A 16641-nucleotide genomic window follows, 5' to 3' on the forward strand; every position below is an offset into this window, starting at 1 on the left:
CCGAAGCCCCTGAGTGCCCGCACTTGGTGCGTGAGCTGCCCTCCAGGAGCGTGTTTGGCTTCCTGACCGTTCTGTTTCTTCTAGTGGTTGTTCGTGGGTGGTTTTGTTGGTTACTTGTTATTTTGGTGTTTGTTTGTTTGTTTTAATTCCCTTTTCCATGCCCTTTCTTGTCTCGTTTTTTTAGGTTCTGTTTATTTTTAATTGTTTATAGCAGCCTGATTTATCGGCTTTATGCCGGTAGGTCCAAGCCAAAGCTAACTTCGGTTTTTTTAGTCCTTTAAATGCTTCTGGCACCTTAAAACAATTGATTGTCTCTTCCTAAAGCCTTCAACATGACCCTAAAATGTCAAAATTATGGTTTCATTATTTCCCTTAATTTTTCATCTCCCTCTCTTTTTTTCAGGTGTAGCTTAGTGTTATGGGTGATACAGAAGAAGGTAAAATGCAGATAGCACCAGAAACTCCAGGACGAGTTGCAATCCTGAATCCATTTGAAAGTCCCAGTGATTATTACACTCTTCAGGAGCAGATTGTCTCCAGTCCTTCAGTCTTTAAGTCAACAAAGTCCTCATCAGTAAGATCTAGTCTTTAGTTGTTTAAGTATATACGTGGAACGTTAATATTTTCAAATGCATTTAAAAGGATATTTTTTTAGTGTACTTTAATGTATATACTAAGCCGAAGAATTCTGGTAGCGTTTGGAGTTTCTTCTCTTTACAGAAATATGCTGCTTTTAATACTAACATTGTTGCTTAGTCTTCCTACCTTTCTAAATTTATCTAATTTAGTCCTTAGATATTAAGTGATTGAGTGCTAAAAAAGCCCCAGTTCCTAAATAATAAAACTTAGTTGCATTTCTGCTATGAGCTGTTTATGCATTCAAATTATTGATTTTGTGTATATATAACTTGTTGTTGCAAATTACATTTTGGTTTTCAGTTGAAATTATTTGCTGGTAAGCAGTAGAGAAGATACCGTACTAATGAAACTAAAAAGACTTGGTAGATAATTTTTCAAATGTATTTGAACAGTTCTTGCTAATTGTTAAATAAAGGAGTGAAGCTGCTTTATTTCTGACTTGGGTTTTGTTGTGCACTATTCACGGCATTATGAGAGGGACTTTGCAAGATGCATATGAGGTTGCAACTCTTCAGTCTTTGACATGGGAGGTGAAAGGAAGACTTCTCTTTTATTGGATAACATGGTTTAGGTACAGACACTGGGTGTTCATGGAACTACAATTTGGATTGTGGCAATCTAAAACCGACTAAATTTTATCCCAAGTTATGTATCTTTAGTAGATCTATCCTCAGATATTGAGAAGAAACTGACACCTCAGTTTGTAAATATTAGCTATAACTTTCCATTTAATATTATCTTGTAAATCACTGTAATACCACTACCAGAGTAAGAAGCTTGACTGACTTAATAATTTTCTTTTAAAAGTAGATAATTTAAATAGAAACTCTTTTGATTGTCCGAAACTATATGGGAGCAGTGATTGCGTTGTTCCACTGAGATTAGTCCTGTAGTTCTATTTTTATCTTTTTAGAATAGTAAGCATTAAGATGCCTGTTTCTTTTTTTTTCAGACACCAGGAAAATTTAGATGGTCTATTGATCAGCTTGCTCTGATAAATCCTGTGGAAATCGACTCAGAAGATGTTCGACGCCAAGCAATGTATTTGAGCCATGCTAGGTAACTTTGCAATCAGTTTTTATGCAGTTAACTTAGCATTAGTACTAGAACACTCTTCTTTTGCTTTATTAACATTTCAGCATAGCATTAAAGACTTTTTATTGAAATGTTTTAACATAAATTTTTACACGTCTGTGATGTGGATATAATATTTAAATGAGGCTTCCTTGCTGTTCCTTCTTTTCGATGTTAAGAACCGCTGATCCACTCTGATTACAGTTTGGAAGACAGTCAGATAAAAGGAGTCAATGGAAGCAAGAAAATATCTTGCCGGTGATTGTTACCAGGCTACCTCTTCTGTTCCTTGTTACAACACAGTTTATCTTCTCTGAGTATTCCTCCTGCAGAAGGGTAGAGCTGGGAAAGATACCTAGGGAAGCCAGCACTCCCTTTCAAAGGTATAGATTAGACTTAACATGAAGGAGGGGGGACAATGCTAGTTACTTGAAGTAGTTTGGGAACCTTATCTCAACTTTTCCCTTTCTCTGAAAATAATTTTCGTGGGGAAAATGAGTAGGTAAAATAGGCTTGGTATTTGGAGCTTATCTTGAGGTTAATTTACATACCAGTAGTACAGAACAACATGTCAAGTGAAGGTAGTCAAGGGAGGCCATAGTGGTGAACCCTGTAGACACTCCTGTATCTTTTTCAGATAAAAATTCCACAAAAAATTGCATCTCGTGGCATGAAGCATCATAGTAATAGGATAATAAACCAATCTTCCGTCCTGTCTAGATCAGGTCGCTCAGATCTAAGGGGCGTCTAACTCCTCTCCAAGCAACCTGTTCCAGTGTTTCAACACCCTCCTCCTAAAAAATACAGTGAAATAGACTTACTGTTCTTAGTGTCTGATTGAACCTGCATCTCTCTTTTTGAATAAGAGAAGCTGTAGAAGGAATATAACTGTCCTCAGCTATATCTGTGAATCACCATGTCCTAATGTCAATATTTTTGTTCTTAATAGCCTGGCCTTTCCTGGCCTTCCTCTAGCAGCCAGTAGGTTTCAGACTCTAATGCTTTTTATATGTTATAAAGCCTTAAGCCCTATGTTTTTTAGGGAGTCGATTACACTGTTTCTGGAAGCCTATTTGGACACACAGAAACGGGATGGTTTAGGTGACATGGCCTACAGATGTGTTGTCTCAGTGGGTCCTTTTAGTCTGTCCCACTGTTTCATACCCACTGTGACTTTTTTTTTTTTTTAAGTCATTTCCTCTGACTAGAAAGAGGCTGGTTTGACTATGTGTAGATTTGCTGTGTCCATGCTTGCATGTTTCAGTGTGGTACAGATGGAGGTTGTTATTTCTGATGGCTGCAAGCTGTACATGGTTAAATACATATATGAGTGTGTGTGTGTGTGTGTAGGATTTTGTGTAAAAACTTAATTTAGATTTCATAAATACAGTTTTATGGAAACAAAAGTGTCATAAATACAGCTCTTGATGTTGAAAGTTCATGATAAAAGAATTGAGTTTTTGAAGCCCATGCATAATGTTACATGCACTATATACTCTTGTTAAAAGAGTAATTAATTTATAATGCTTGTTATCAAGTAATTTTCTGAATTAATTGAAAACAACCACAAGCATAGGTAATTCCACGTATAACTATTTCAAACTGTGAAATCTCTATAATACAGTAAAACAGTCTTAGGAGCAGCACAGTGTAAAACCTTGGAAAAGTCTGACTGTGGAACACATATAGACTTGATTTTGTGTAGTGTTACTGTTTCCAGTTTATTAAACTGCTTATAAGATGTTTAGGAGAATACTTTTCTGGCAGACTTGTTGGTGAAAAATAGTCTGTCAATAGCTGAGCAGACACATTGACACAATCTTGTCCACAAACTTTCCCCTTCCTTTTTTATTTCTACTGATAGAAGTTGAATGTTTCTAAATTGGATGCTATGCTATTATTCGTTAATTATTAAAAGATGTCTTTCTGCATCGTGCATACTTTGTGCCACAGTTGCAAGTGCTGTGTTGCTTGAATTTGCATACAAGACTGGCTTGGTTTTATTCTTGTTAAATACATATGACATTTTCACTTTGTTATTTTCCTGGAGTTATGCACTGAAGAAAAAAGGTCCTCTTTTGCACTAACCAGCACTTTTAGTGGGAGCTGTTTTCCCAGTTCCTCTGTTTGCTTATTACTTGTCATCCACTATGCATAAATATACAGTGATTGTGTGCTTATTCTTTTTTGGTATAGTAACTGAAATTTGTGCAAGTATCTTCATAGAACTGTCACTTTAGCATCATCTTGGCAGACATACTTGAAGATGGTGTGCCCAAGCATTTTAGATACATTCAAAGTGTGATAAGCATGAAAGAATGAACTGTGAAAGAGAATTTATGTATTAGGCACATCTGTGTGTGTTTGCGTAGCTAATAATGTTGTGTTGTCTGACTGATTTCTAAAATTATTCAAGGCTAATTCAAGTATACTATCTGCATATGAAACCATTATGCAATTCAGCTAAGACTATGAGGGACATTTGTAAGCTTCAAAAAATTTTACCATAAATTCCATAGTAGTAACTGAGTGAGACTAGGAGGTGACCATTAGAGGAAATATAAATATAGAATCTCGCACATCATGGCTGAAGTAACTACAATATTTTTTTTTAAAAGACAGGTTAAAAGCTGCATAAGAGAATGTGTTCATTGTTAGAAACTGAAATATGACGTTATATTCTAAACTGAAGAAAATAAGGCAGACTATCTATTTGGCAGAGAGAACTCTGCTGGGAAAGTGGGCTGCGTCAGGAATTTGAGTTTGCAAATTCCAGGAGTGTCTTCAGTTGCCCTTCAATTCCTTGTAGCCCAGTTTTTTATTCTGCCTGGTTTTATAGTGTAAGACTAATCTCACTGTAACTAATAGTAAAATCTATTCATATGACATAATTTTGGAAGATCAGAAGTGACTGAGTTTTTGTCTAGACTTGCTGATACAAGGAGTAAATAGATGATTTGCAAATGTGTACTTATAAATAGTACAGATCTTTTTCAAATGAACTGAACCGAAAATTGCATTTATATTTCTAAATTTATAGTATAAAATGATTGTGCATAACAGTAAAAACAATCTTACGATTTAGGGTTTAGTGCAATTTCATTTATAAAGTTCCTCTTGAGCATCTATAAATTATTATACGGTTGGACTTTACATTTTTTCTTACTTATGTGATGGTTTTGATAATTGAGTTGTCTTTCATTTGTTACTTAGAATTGATAAGGAGACAGAAGACAGAAGGCAAAAAGCTATTGAGGAGGTAATAAAACTTTGTGCTATCAAATATTGTTTTGTTTTTTGTCCAAAAAAAGGTCCACATGTATTATAGGATTTCAAAACTCAAAAGCCTGTTATATTTCAGTAATAAAGTGATTTCGCATCCTCATCCATTGTAGTTGGAATCCACATGTTCTTTTTCTTCCCATCTTTTTTCACACACCTGTAGGACAAAACAACAGATTTTTTTTCTTTCCTGTAGCTTGGCGAGTGTAGCTGTAAGCTAACTTATAAATAGTTAACTTCAGGTTACAAATAATGATTGAGCATTTGGGGATTTACAGTAGCCATTAGTGGTTTATTGCATTTTTAAAAATATTGCAGAATTTTGTGATTTCTTTTGTTCCTTCCAAAGTCTAGTTCTTAGTTGGATGTACATCTTAGTTGGATGTACAACTTTATTGTCGTAGCTTGTATATATTTCCATCCTTTTTTCGTTTTATTTTTTACTAGCCGTTTGTACAGCAGAGAAAGACAAGTCTTTGTGAGGTATAACCTAATAGATTCTGCAGCTGAACAGCTTGAAACCATGTCTCTAATAAAAATTACATCTTTAATAGTTGTGTTTCAAGCTGAGTTTTTTTCTTTTACTTTGAGTCTTGCATTTATTGTGAAAACAAGATTTGCCATGTGTTTCTTGAAGCTATGTAATAGTGTTCATCTCCTCAGCATCAGGGTGTTCCATAGTGCAGCTGTGATGATAGATACAATTTCTGGTTCAAAGAAAAAGACTGAAATGCCAGTAACTCATAGATGTTTCACTGCTAACCAATTTAGCCAAATACATTAATAATGTTGCCAAAAAGCCTTGGTTTATCACTTTTGCTGCAGTGTCTCTTTATCACTTCTGTGAAATAGCTCAATTGTCAAAATACAACTTGACAAACTGAAAATTTGTAAAGAATTATTTTAAACTACTGTGCAATTAGTGAGGCAGTGGCAGTTCAAATTTTTAAATGAGTAATTATTAAATGAAACTTTTCTTCAGTTTTCACTGTGAAAGATCTGCGGTGCTATGTGTCATAAAGAATATGGGGATCTTCAACTTATTTTTTTTTTTAATCTCTCTGGGCCTGAAATAATGAAATAAGTTCTGCAGTTTTTCTCGTTCAAGGTACTGATCTAAATTTAAGTTGAGAATCACCAACTTTTTAAAAGTGCTGAGATGCTTATTTTTATTCTGCTCTAGTTTTTCACAAAAAGGCTCATAGTTCCTTCTCCTTGGATTGAACATGAAGGCAAACAAGTTTCTCAATTTAATTCAACTAAATGTAAGTTGCTTTTGTGTGTCTGTCCAAAATAGTTTAGCTTTTGGAGAAATTATCAAGCATAATTTGTTTCAATCTTAATTTAAATTTTAAGAACTGGTGATAAAATATGGCACAACTGATAGATTTTCAGCTGTTCTTTCCAAGTGCTCTCTTTAAGAATTATTTATTAATCAAGTCTTGTATAGTTTTTCCTTTTTATTATTTTTGGTTCTTGTTCTTAAATCTTTTTACTTTAATAAACTTTTTTTAAACTAATTTAATTTGCATACAGAATTGCAGTGTTGATACTGGTAATAGCCAAATGTTCTACTTTGCTTTTTATTTCTGATATTTGCATGTCCTCCTTATTCTGACTGCTTTCCTCACCATATAAGCATATGGGAAATGGAGTTCCATATTTTTTTACCCTTGCCGTTGTTGCTAAGACCTGTTGTCGTCTTAGTGTCGTGCTAACTCATAGTCACTGCTCCTGGGTTTCCTAAGTTCATTATGGTTATGCCCATGTGAGATTTTATTCTTAATGCTATTGTTACTGAAGTTTATATATAACCAGCAGAATACATAGTAAATGGACTACAAGCTGGACAAATGTCAGATATAAAGTATTGTTGGGTAGGAAATTCTTAAATAAGTGGTGATTTTTCAAGATTTGGAAAAGGCTAAACTTAAATGGTTTTTATCAAGGAGATGCAGCTTGTTGATAGTGTATTTTTAATTGTGAGTTGTAAGATCATCATTTTTTGAGCAGATAACATGAGCCACAATCTGAGATCTGGAAAAGTGAGCGGTAAAGGAAGATGGTCTAATGTGTTCTTTAGCTGTATAAAAAACCTGAAATATTTCTTCACCTCAAGTCCAGACTGAGTGATTTTATAGAAATGTGTTCTACTTGAACACAGCCTGTTTAGCTAAGTGTAAACTAGTTTGTTTTAAATCTCTAATGTAGAGAAGGCTGCAGGAGACAAAGGTCTGATCAACGCTGATGGTATTTCACTATGCTTTGTTTGAATAGAAAGGTGCTGAAATTCTCTTAATCAGCTATAATGGTAACATTTTTTCAGTACTCCTTTTTAATCTCTTCCAAACTTTGAGGCAAAAATTTTCTTTAGTTGTATTAAATATTTTAACTCTATATGCAATGCATGCTTAAATTTAAGTTCTTCTGTGGTTTACAGCCATTGATCTAAATAACATTTCTCCAATTGGAAGACAGCTAAGCTTGCAGCCTGGAAAGAGCAATGGTGAGTAAAAGGCAATGTCTGAAATTACAGGCTTTCTCTGAAGCAAAATAACCCATTTTAAATGGCTGTTTAATTTAAAAGGGGAATTATTTGTTTGTTAATATTCCTCTAGAAATAGTTTTTCTTGAACTGAATGGTACTATTAATTTTAATGTCCATTTCTCATAGTAATTTAATTCTGTTATACTCTCTGGTATTTTTTCTGAAGTAAAAAATGAAGTCCCCTGTAAGACTGTGGGGTGCATTTTTTCCAGCTCAGTGTATGCACTTTTTCTGAATTTAGAGGTGAATATAAACCTCAGGTTTGTGGGTAAATTACAGTTTCAAGAAACCTGTAATGTGTTGGATTGTTAAGGGTTAGAGAATCTTGATTATTTTCTATGCCAAACAAATAGCAGAAATCTTAATACATCTTTTAAACTATATCATTTTAGATAAATAGGTAGTGTTTTTCCCCAGGGTAATTTGATGATTTTTCTCTCATTTCCTTTTGAATCCTTCCTTTCTTCAGAGACCTCTTTCCTCAGTTAACATAAAAGCCTCTAGAGAGGCATTCTTACAACTCCTGGGTTTTTTATCTCTAGGCCTAATGTGCTGCATATAGTGTTGTCAAATCAGAATCACAGCTTTAATTAACACTTTTCCTTATTGCAGCTGTAATTTAAATAGCTCAATTGTGGTGCGATTTGAAAGTGAATGTTTGTCTACAGTTTTAGTAAAAGGTCACTAAGCTAATTTTGTTGGTTTTATTCATTGCAGCTGCTTGTCAGACAGTACTGTCTTTGCCAGTGGATATTAATTTAGAGAAAATACTAGGTATGTCATGCAATATCTGTATTTATGAATGTCTAAATGTTTGCTGGGTGTTTTTGTCTTATGAAATACTGAGAACCAAATGAATGAACAAGTTTTAAGTATGTGTTCTAAATGGACAGTGTGTGTTGCACAGGACATGACTTAAATGATATGATTTGAGTGTGGACGTAAAGACAGAAAAGGAGGGATATGGAGGACAACTGGAAATTGTTCAGCCTGGAGGATACTGAGGGGAGACCTCATTGCAGTATACAGCTTCGTCATAAAGGGAAGCAGAGGGGCAGGCACTGATCTCTTCCCTGCGATGACCAGTGACAGGACCTGAGGGAATGCCCTAAGTTTTGTCAGGGGAGGTTTAGATTGGATATTAGAAAAAGGTTCTTTACCCAGAGGATGGTTGGGCACTGGAGAAGGCTCCCTAGGGAAGTGGTCACAGCACCAAGCCTACCAGAGTTCAAGAAGTGTTTGGATGGTACTTTCAGGGACATGGTGTGACTCTTGGGGATGGTCCTGTGCAGGACCAGGAGTTGGACTTGATGATCCTTGTGGGTCCCTTCCAACTCAGGATATTCTATGATTCTGTGAAATTGATTAACAGTTAACAAATGCATAAAAGGTAGTAAGCAGAAGATAACTATTGCCTCCCCCAAACAGAGCAGTTACTTAACTCAGCAGAGCTGTTTGCCTTACAGATGACTGGTTGTGAGACTCATAGCCCAACCTTACCTTAAGTAAAGCTTTGCTGTAACCCTGCCTTTAATTTAACTGAAACCATGGTGGTGACTAGAAGTTATGTGATAGCAAAAAAGCCATGACTGTTGAGTGAGGATGCAACAGAGGCAACAGTCCACATTAACTCTCTGATTATAAATGCTACGTCAAGCAATTGCTGCCACCTTCTCAAGCTTCTCAGGCTGGAAAGGCCTGTTCTTACTGCTCATGTGGGAACAGTGGGTACAACCAGCTCAGAGGGTTTCGTCTGCGTGCAGCTATCCCAGTATTGAATTTCACAACCCTGACTGTGGGTCATCAAAATTAAAACAGAAAAGCAATACCATATTATTGCCTTTGTTTTTTGTCTTAACAAATGCTTCCATCAACTCATAATTTTTGAGTTCATTAAAAATTTCTTCTACAAGGAATATCCAGTTAGTTTAGTTTTTCTTGGGTAGTAAAATAATCACTTTTGCACTTTTGCAACTCAGATGTGAGGAATTGGGAAAAGACCAGTAAGTAGATGCTAGCCTATATATATACTTTTTTTTTTTAATTCAGACCCTAGTATTAAGCGATGATAAGCAGAAGTGGAACCTTTGTGGACAGAGTGGACTTTTTGTAGTGGCAACAAGCAATCCTTTGGGATAGGTGCCTAATTAGATTAATGATTTGCTGCATTGATCAATTGGATTAAATGCTTTAATTTAGTTATATATCTCTCTGTAGTAAGATTTTTTTTTTCTGCATTCTTATTGGAAACAACTTTTTCCTGCGATTTCTAGGTGAATATTTTAGAACTGAAGAATTTGCAGATCAGTCTCAGGAAAATCTAAGCTCTTCATCACTCAGAAGAAAGCTGTTTTTAGAAGAAAATGGAAGTGTATCTGCATGTTTGTCCCCTTCTCTGCATAGTCCATGCAGTAGTCAGCCACTTGGAGTGCTTTGTTCAATAGAATTATCTCCAGTCCGGTGCAGAAGCCCTCTGGACACATCTAGTTCAGTAAGTGGCTGTTTCGTGGGCTGGATGGGTTGTGCTTTATGAAGGAGTAGGTGCTAGACTTAAGGATGGTGGTTTGTTTTTTTTTTTTCCAAATTCAGAAAAAAATGTGTGAACTAAAAGTATTAAAAGAATATATTACTGACTTTTTATTTTATCAAATTATTTTGTTGTGCTGCTATTCTTTTGTATAGAAGGAATTATTTTCTAGTGTTATGAAATGGAAGTAGAAATTAAAACATGCAAAAGACTTGCTGAAAGCATGTTGAAACCTATTCTTCATAAAATGTGTATACAAAAAAAGTCCTGTTTAAATGCATGAACTACTCTCTAAAATACCAGTTGATATGAACTTATGATATAATTATTTCCCTGATAGCTCATAAACTCATTTATAGTGGAAGACATTAATGTGAATCTTTGAATGCAGGGCTAAATGTACTTTTTTCCTTTTCCATTGACCAGAGTTTTCAGATGAATAGACATTTATTAGAACACAGAACATAATGACTGTTCTTTAATTGAAACAAAGTAAACCTTATTCCTGGGTGGACATAGCACAGCGAAACTGGTTTAGGTGATATGGTGGCTGAAGTGCATGGAAAAAAACTACCCTAGGAATAGTGTGGCTTAAAAAAAAGTTTACTATGGTAACCTTGTAAAGAATTCCTATAACAGAATAGTAGTCACATTCTTGCAGTATAATGCTCTTTTCTTAAGGAGAAATAGTTTCCTGTTTTGCCTGCTGCTGAAGTAAGTAATTCAGAAAATATGGATTACATTAAAATATAGATAGTGGCTGACTTTCATCAGCATTGATATGAGCAAGAAATTTAGATCAGATACTTGACTAGATACACAGATAGCATTAATTCTCTGTTTAAGTTTCTCAGAGTTCTTAAATCTAATGGATGTAGTAGGCCTAGTTGGTATTATGTGACAGTTTGAGTCCATTGCTGTCTTCTCCTGTGTGGAGGCATAAGGTGCAGGTAAAGAGCTGCACTGAAATATTTAAGCTAAACTAATGATAGAGATTGTCACTGTAGAGGATTAGTCTTTCTCAGTGCTGGCATATTAAACTTTTAAATTAGAACACTCTGGAACACTTTTTATATATACATATTAGCCAAAGTTAATGTTATGAAAATATGCTGTGTGGTTTTGATTTTTTTATTTTTTTTTTTCCCTGAAGGGCCAGTTTTCTTCAAGTCCTATTCAGGGAGGAACAAGAGCTTACAGTCTGGGAAGTATAACCAGTCCCACATTTTCAGAGGGGTCTCCTGCACGTACTGGTTCTCCTACTTTTTCACCAATTGCTTTTCACATAAGAAAAACACCACTCTCAGGTATGGTTTAATTGTATATGTTGTTCTTTCTTGAGTCATATATTTTTATTTTAAAATTTTTTTATTATAAAAGTGTTTTGTTATAAAAACTGCTGAATTCTTAGGGGAACCCATTTCTGTTAGGAGACAAGTTATTATGCTTGGCAGACCAGCAGTCTCCTCCTATATGACACGTTTACTGTTTAGCAGTGAAATATGTGAGACAGTGAAATGTATATGCTTACAAAAAATCAACTAGGGAAAATTTTTAGAAGCAGACATTGAGACCTTAGAAGAGTGAAAAAAGTTAGAAGGGTTAATCTAGTGTGGGAGGGAGTTTAAAGCCACATGTCTGAACTGTCAGGTCACAATTCTGATTTGGCCCAACCTGAAGCATTTTAATGTCAATGGACAAAGAATGTTTAGATTGAGTTTTCAAATCATGCAATCATGAAGATTATTTGAAATGAAACTGATGAGTGAAGAAGTCACAAACATTTTGTGTCTTTGTTGCTCTAGAAAATGTCAGTATTTCATGCTGTGTCCCTAACCTGGAAAGGCTTTAACACCACGTTTATGCGTGATTTTGATGTTATGAGCCTTGTGGTATTTAACACCATTATATGTGGAGATTGCATATGTGTTTTCTCACTTGTTTGATCATCTTAAACTTTATTGCTGCCAAAAATTAAATACCTATAGAATATATGTATTGATACTTGTTTGGGAAAAACCCACAGAACCAGCCTTCACACACTTTCCTTTGAATACTGTGTAGTATTGCTATTTGAAAATAGAAGGTCTCCAGTGCAGTAAACCATGTCACAGAAAACAAATTTGGTGGTAAAAATGGGAAAGAAACTTGCCTTTACCATGATAGTTAGTATGTGCTGCTGGTTTGTTTGGGGTTGTTTGTTTGATTTGGTTGGGAGATTGAGGTCAGTGAAATGCTATTTAGTTGGCCCTTGAGGATGATGAATTTCTTCTATTAGCTATTATGTGGAATTTAGCTTTGTTGGTTTTTTTACAGACCAAAGAAAATTTACATTTCGTTCTCCAGATATTCCTTCTTCCTCGAATAGAATGACACCGCCAAGTACAAGAAGTCCTTACATAGATGGTTGTTCTCCAATTAAAAATTGCTCTCCTATGAGGCTTGGAGCTTGTAGAGGGACTGCCCAGTATCAGACTTCTGTCATTAGAATACCAATTGCAGTTGAGACTCATGATGAGGATGAGGAAGACAAGGAAAATGCTTCTCCAGCAGAAGCTCGGTTCCCAGAAATGGATAATGGAATAAACTTATGTCAGGAAGACAGTGATACTTTTGCACATGGTACACGTCTTGTGGTAGCAACTGTGTCTATTGCACCAGATCACTCAGAATCTTGTCATCAAAGGTTGTCATCATTTCAGGATATAGAAGGCTTAAAAGAAAATAATACTGTAGATATGGCTGATGCAGCTGAAGTGTCAGAGGAAAACACTTGGATAAAAGAAACAATTGGCAATAGCAATACACCAATGACCAGCTTTATGACAGGCATTACTTTCAGTATTGAAAGCTCTCGGATGTGCATGTCACCTCTTGCTGAAAGCAGTGCAATTCCTTGTGACAACAGTAGTATTCAGGTAAAAATAAAATTTTTTTTTGCTTCTCTGAAACTGAACCGGACATAATAACTTTGAATACATATATTATTCTGGAAGTAATTATTATTTTCTTGTATTGGTTGTGGCATGCTGGTGGTATCATGACTTTTATCGCTTCCCTCCCATCCCGTCTTTGCTCTCGGTGGAGTTAGCATAGCAATTACAAATTATTTTTGTGTTGCTCTGTACAGCAATGCATTTAACATAATCCAAGCTAATTCTGACAAACCTGCTTACAATTTGCTTTTGTTGTTAACTGATTGTAGTTGGTTTGTTGGATTAAGTTCTGTTAATCAAATGAAAATCATATCAAGTATCCGAGGGATTTATTGGTATTACAATTACAGTACATTTTTCAAGCCCTGCTTCTTGATTTCAGGTGGACAGTGGTTACAACACACAGACTTATGGAAACAGCATTATGGATACTGCGGGGACTGAAAACAGCTGCAGAGAAAATGATGTGAATACTGTAGTTTTTCAGAATAAATCTCAGATGCTTAGAACAAAGGTAGGAGTTAAATTGTGATACAAAAGTGAGAGGCTTCCCATCTAAAGCATCCATTCCCCATTTTGTTTGGTTCCAGGTAGCCTGAGGGGCGAGACAGTGAGGTGATATTAAAGATGTTAATGTAGTGTCATTTCAAGTATGTCGAAAATGGAGAATAAACGCAGGAAAAATTATCTTAAGGTGGCAATAAAATTAATGTGTTTTAAGACAAAGGCAGGTTTTTTCAGAGGAAACTGAGGTACATATGTGAATGGTAGTTGTGAGGCTTCAGATGTATTGGAGTCTGTCTCTTACTTTTGTTTCTGTTGTTCTTGCTGCTTTCTTTTATTGCTAAATTTCTAAATGTGTGCCTGTGGAGAAGGACATTTTTTGGGGAAAATCGTCCGCTGCTGATTTTCATAAACTCATTAGTAAGTTTCTTAGACCATACCTAGCATGCTGACTTGGTGGGGAACTTCCTGCTTGGGTACAGTACAAGTGCTTTGATTACCTATCTGAAAAAAACATTACAAAAGACAATACATATCTAGCAAGACTCCTAAACCAATAATATTGTGACTGATCGGAAGGAGTTCTGCTTCTTGTAGAGAATTGGAAGCAAGGCTGTTTTCCTTGGAGAAGAGAGCAAAGATCATCTCCTCTCACTTAGTAATTACGGTATTATGGTCTTACAAACTTAGTAGTTTATAGTCTGCGACTTAGTGGTGTTTACAGTGCTTGAAGGGCAGACAATACTGACCCGTAGTACCAAATTATAAAAAAATCCTCAAGTAGGCCCATTCAGCCCTGACTTCACTTCTGTATCTGACATGCTAATAGCCAACTCTCTGCCGAGGTGAAGTACAGACTGATGGTGTCTTACAGACCATTGACATCAAATTCTGAACTCTGCTCATTTAAGACTAGGATAAATGTGCCCTTACAAAATTAAAAGGAGATGGATATTTTATCTTTAACATCTAAAAATATACATCTACTCTGAGGTCTTGCCCCAGTCACCCTGTTGGACATGGATTAGATGTGTGAATGTACTTCCCAGAAACAATTGTATAGTATCAAACCTGACCTAGAGGGACTCACCAATGTTATGCAGCTTTCTTTTCCCACTATTAGTCTTTCAGTTGCTAGATCCTGACTAAGCCAAATTTTGCATTTCAGATTAGTATTTAAGTATGAAGGCATTAAGTACTTCATTCAACTCTCACAAGAGAGAGAACCTCCAGAGAATGGAAATAAAAAAGCACAGACACTGCTGGCAGAAAGAATAGAGTCTGGCTCATTCAGAGCATGTGAGCTCTGAAAGGAGGTGGTTTTTGCTGACAGCATGTTTCAAAGATCTGTGCAGAGAAAACGTATTATTTCATTTCTTTCTCATTTCAGAAGGGGAGAGACGGTACTTAAGGTACTTATTGTACTTGAAATTTGCAGATAGTAGGTTTGGATCTTATTTCTTATGGAGAATTTCTGTGAAAATGGTTTTAAAATTAACTTTTCCTTATTGATCTAGGAGTGTTCTGTTTTAAGCCATAAGGACAATCAGTTGCTGAGAGCAAAATCTCCAGAGATGCAATCCTGTTTCCAAAAGGCAAAAACACATACTACAATATTTGGAAAAAATGCAACTTGCAACATTTCTGCTTGGAAACATAAAAATGAAAATCAAGGTCAGGGATTTCACAAAACTGGTATGTAGTTTTCTGATGGAGAATTTAAGTTGTGTTGTCTAATAAATTTTTATACATATGATCTCAGTTACCTGGATTATACCTAGCTTTTTGCTTTGTTAATGCAAATGTAATAAATTGTCTGTTATATATTAAGGGAGTTTTTAAATAAAGTGGGATTTTTCAGGTCTTATGAACAAATTTATTGGTATTAAGTGATCCTTTTTTGAAAATTAAGGTGTCTAGAGTTAGTACAGAGAAGCAATACTTTTTTTTCAGAATTGTGTTCCTTCTGTGATTAGGGTAGATTCCATGAGGAGCCTTGCCTTGAAAGTTTGGACATAGCTTCAACTTCCAGATGGGTGTTTTATAGATTGAGCAAACCTAGGATAACTTGCATAGGAACAAACGTAACTGCAAAACCAGCTACATTTTAAGATTTGTCCCTCCTAAAAGCATGAGGGACATTTTTTTTGTGGGGGAGAGAAAAAGGAAAGGAATATTAATTTTGATTTGGATTGCTTGTCCCCAGTCAGATTTATTGTGTGGCTTCATGAATACTAGCACTGGTACCAAGAGTGAGTCACTGAACAGAAATGAACTGCTGGGGGTGTGATGAGAGCAAACCCCAAAGTTTAGTTCTTTTAGTAATACAAAATAAGCTTTATGTCAAAAGCAGCTATTTAGCAGTTCTCTGAACAGCTTTTAGCTTGGTTTGACAGAAGGCTGCCTACCTGTCAGTTAGATTTACCATGTACTTGAGTGAAATGTATTATTGGTTATTTAAAATTAAATTGTAGTGTTGTTGCTTTAGTAATTGTATTAGTACTAACCTTGGAGCTGATCACCTGACTCCACCAGTGTCTCCTAAGAACACTTGTGTCCAAATTGATGCTCCAGTACACTTTGGAAGGAACTCAAGAAGGTGCACTAAGATTAATTGTCTCAGTACATCACTAAGAGAATGGTGCAGCCTTTCTTCTATCAAAGTAAACCATTACACTTTTACTTCTCTCTTATGTTGAATTCTCAGTATTATTATGTTGCTTACAGAAATTACCAAAATATTTATATAAACCCTTAAAAATATAATTAACTTTTGCATGCCACTTATTTCAGAAAGTATTAATATAAACAAACCCTCAATGCTTTCAAGAAAATCATCGACGATTAAAGTAATGAATTGAGGAGGGTCTAGAATCCCAGAACTCCCTTTGTCTAATCCAATCAGATTTGGTTACATTTGATTGGATTTGTTTAAAAGAACCTTGTGGCATTTATAAATCTGAATGGGGAAAAAAAAACCCCATGTGGTAATCTTCTAGTGACTAAGAGAGGAAGAAGAGATAAGGGAAATACTGAGATTTCCAAGCTCTTTTTACGTAGAGCTCTGGAGTAAATTTTTTGGGTTAATGAAAATCATAAGTCCGTTCTAATATGTATTCCAGGTGAAGTAG

The 16641-nt window shown here is 35.4% G+C and overlaps 1 protein-coding gene across 5 annotated transcripts in view; it reads left to right on the forward strand.

The window, feature by feature from the left end:
• The first annotated feature begins 406 nt into the window (after positions 1-406).
• The window catches only part of BORA (BORA aurora kinase A activator), a 32854-nt gene continuing 16619 nt past the window's right edge, over positions 407-16641 (forward strand). For 4 of the 5 annotated variants that reach the window (XM_029960854.1, XM_029960853.1, XM_029960852.1 and 1 more), the window contains exons 1-11: positions 407-574; positions 1592-1698; positions 4927-4972; positions 6179-6260; positions 7436-7501; positions 8261-8317; positions 9817-10034; positions 11224-11377; positions 12387-12988; positions 13389-13520; positions 15028-15205. In XM_029960854.1, the coding sequence (XP_029816714.1) occupies positions 419-574; positions 1592-1698; positions 4927-4972; positions 6179-6260; positions 7436-7501; positions 8261-8317; positions 9817-10034; positions 11224-11377; positions 12387-12988; positions 13389-13520; positions 15028-15205 (1798 nt within the window). In that variant the 5' untranslated portion in view covers positions 407-418. The remainder of the gene's footprint in view (positions 575-1591; positions 1699-4926; positions 4973-6178; positions 6261-7435; positions 7502-8260; positions 8318-9816; positions 10035-11223; positions 11378-12386; positions 12989-13388; positions 13521-15027; positions 15206-16641) is intronic. The other variant, XM_029960855.1, reaches the window with a different exon arrangement.

Source organism: Manacus vitellinus, unplaced genomic scaffold, assembly GCF_001715985.3.
Source record: "Manacus vitellinus isolate BGI_N305 unplaced genomic scaffold, ASM171598v3 scaffold_2_pilon, whole genome shotgun sequence".
Classification (NCBI taxonomy): domain Eukaryota; kingdom Metazoa; phylum Chordata; class Aves; order Passeriformes; family Pipridae; genus Manacus; species Manacus vitellinus.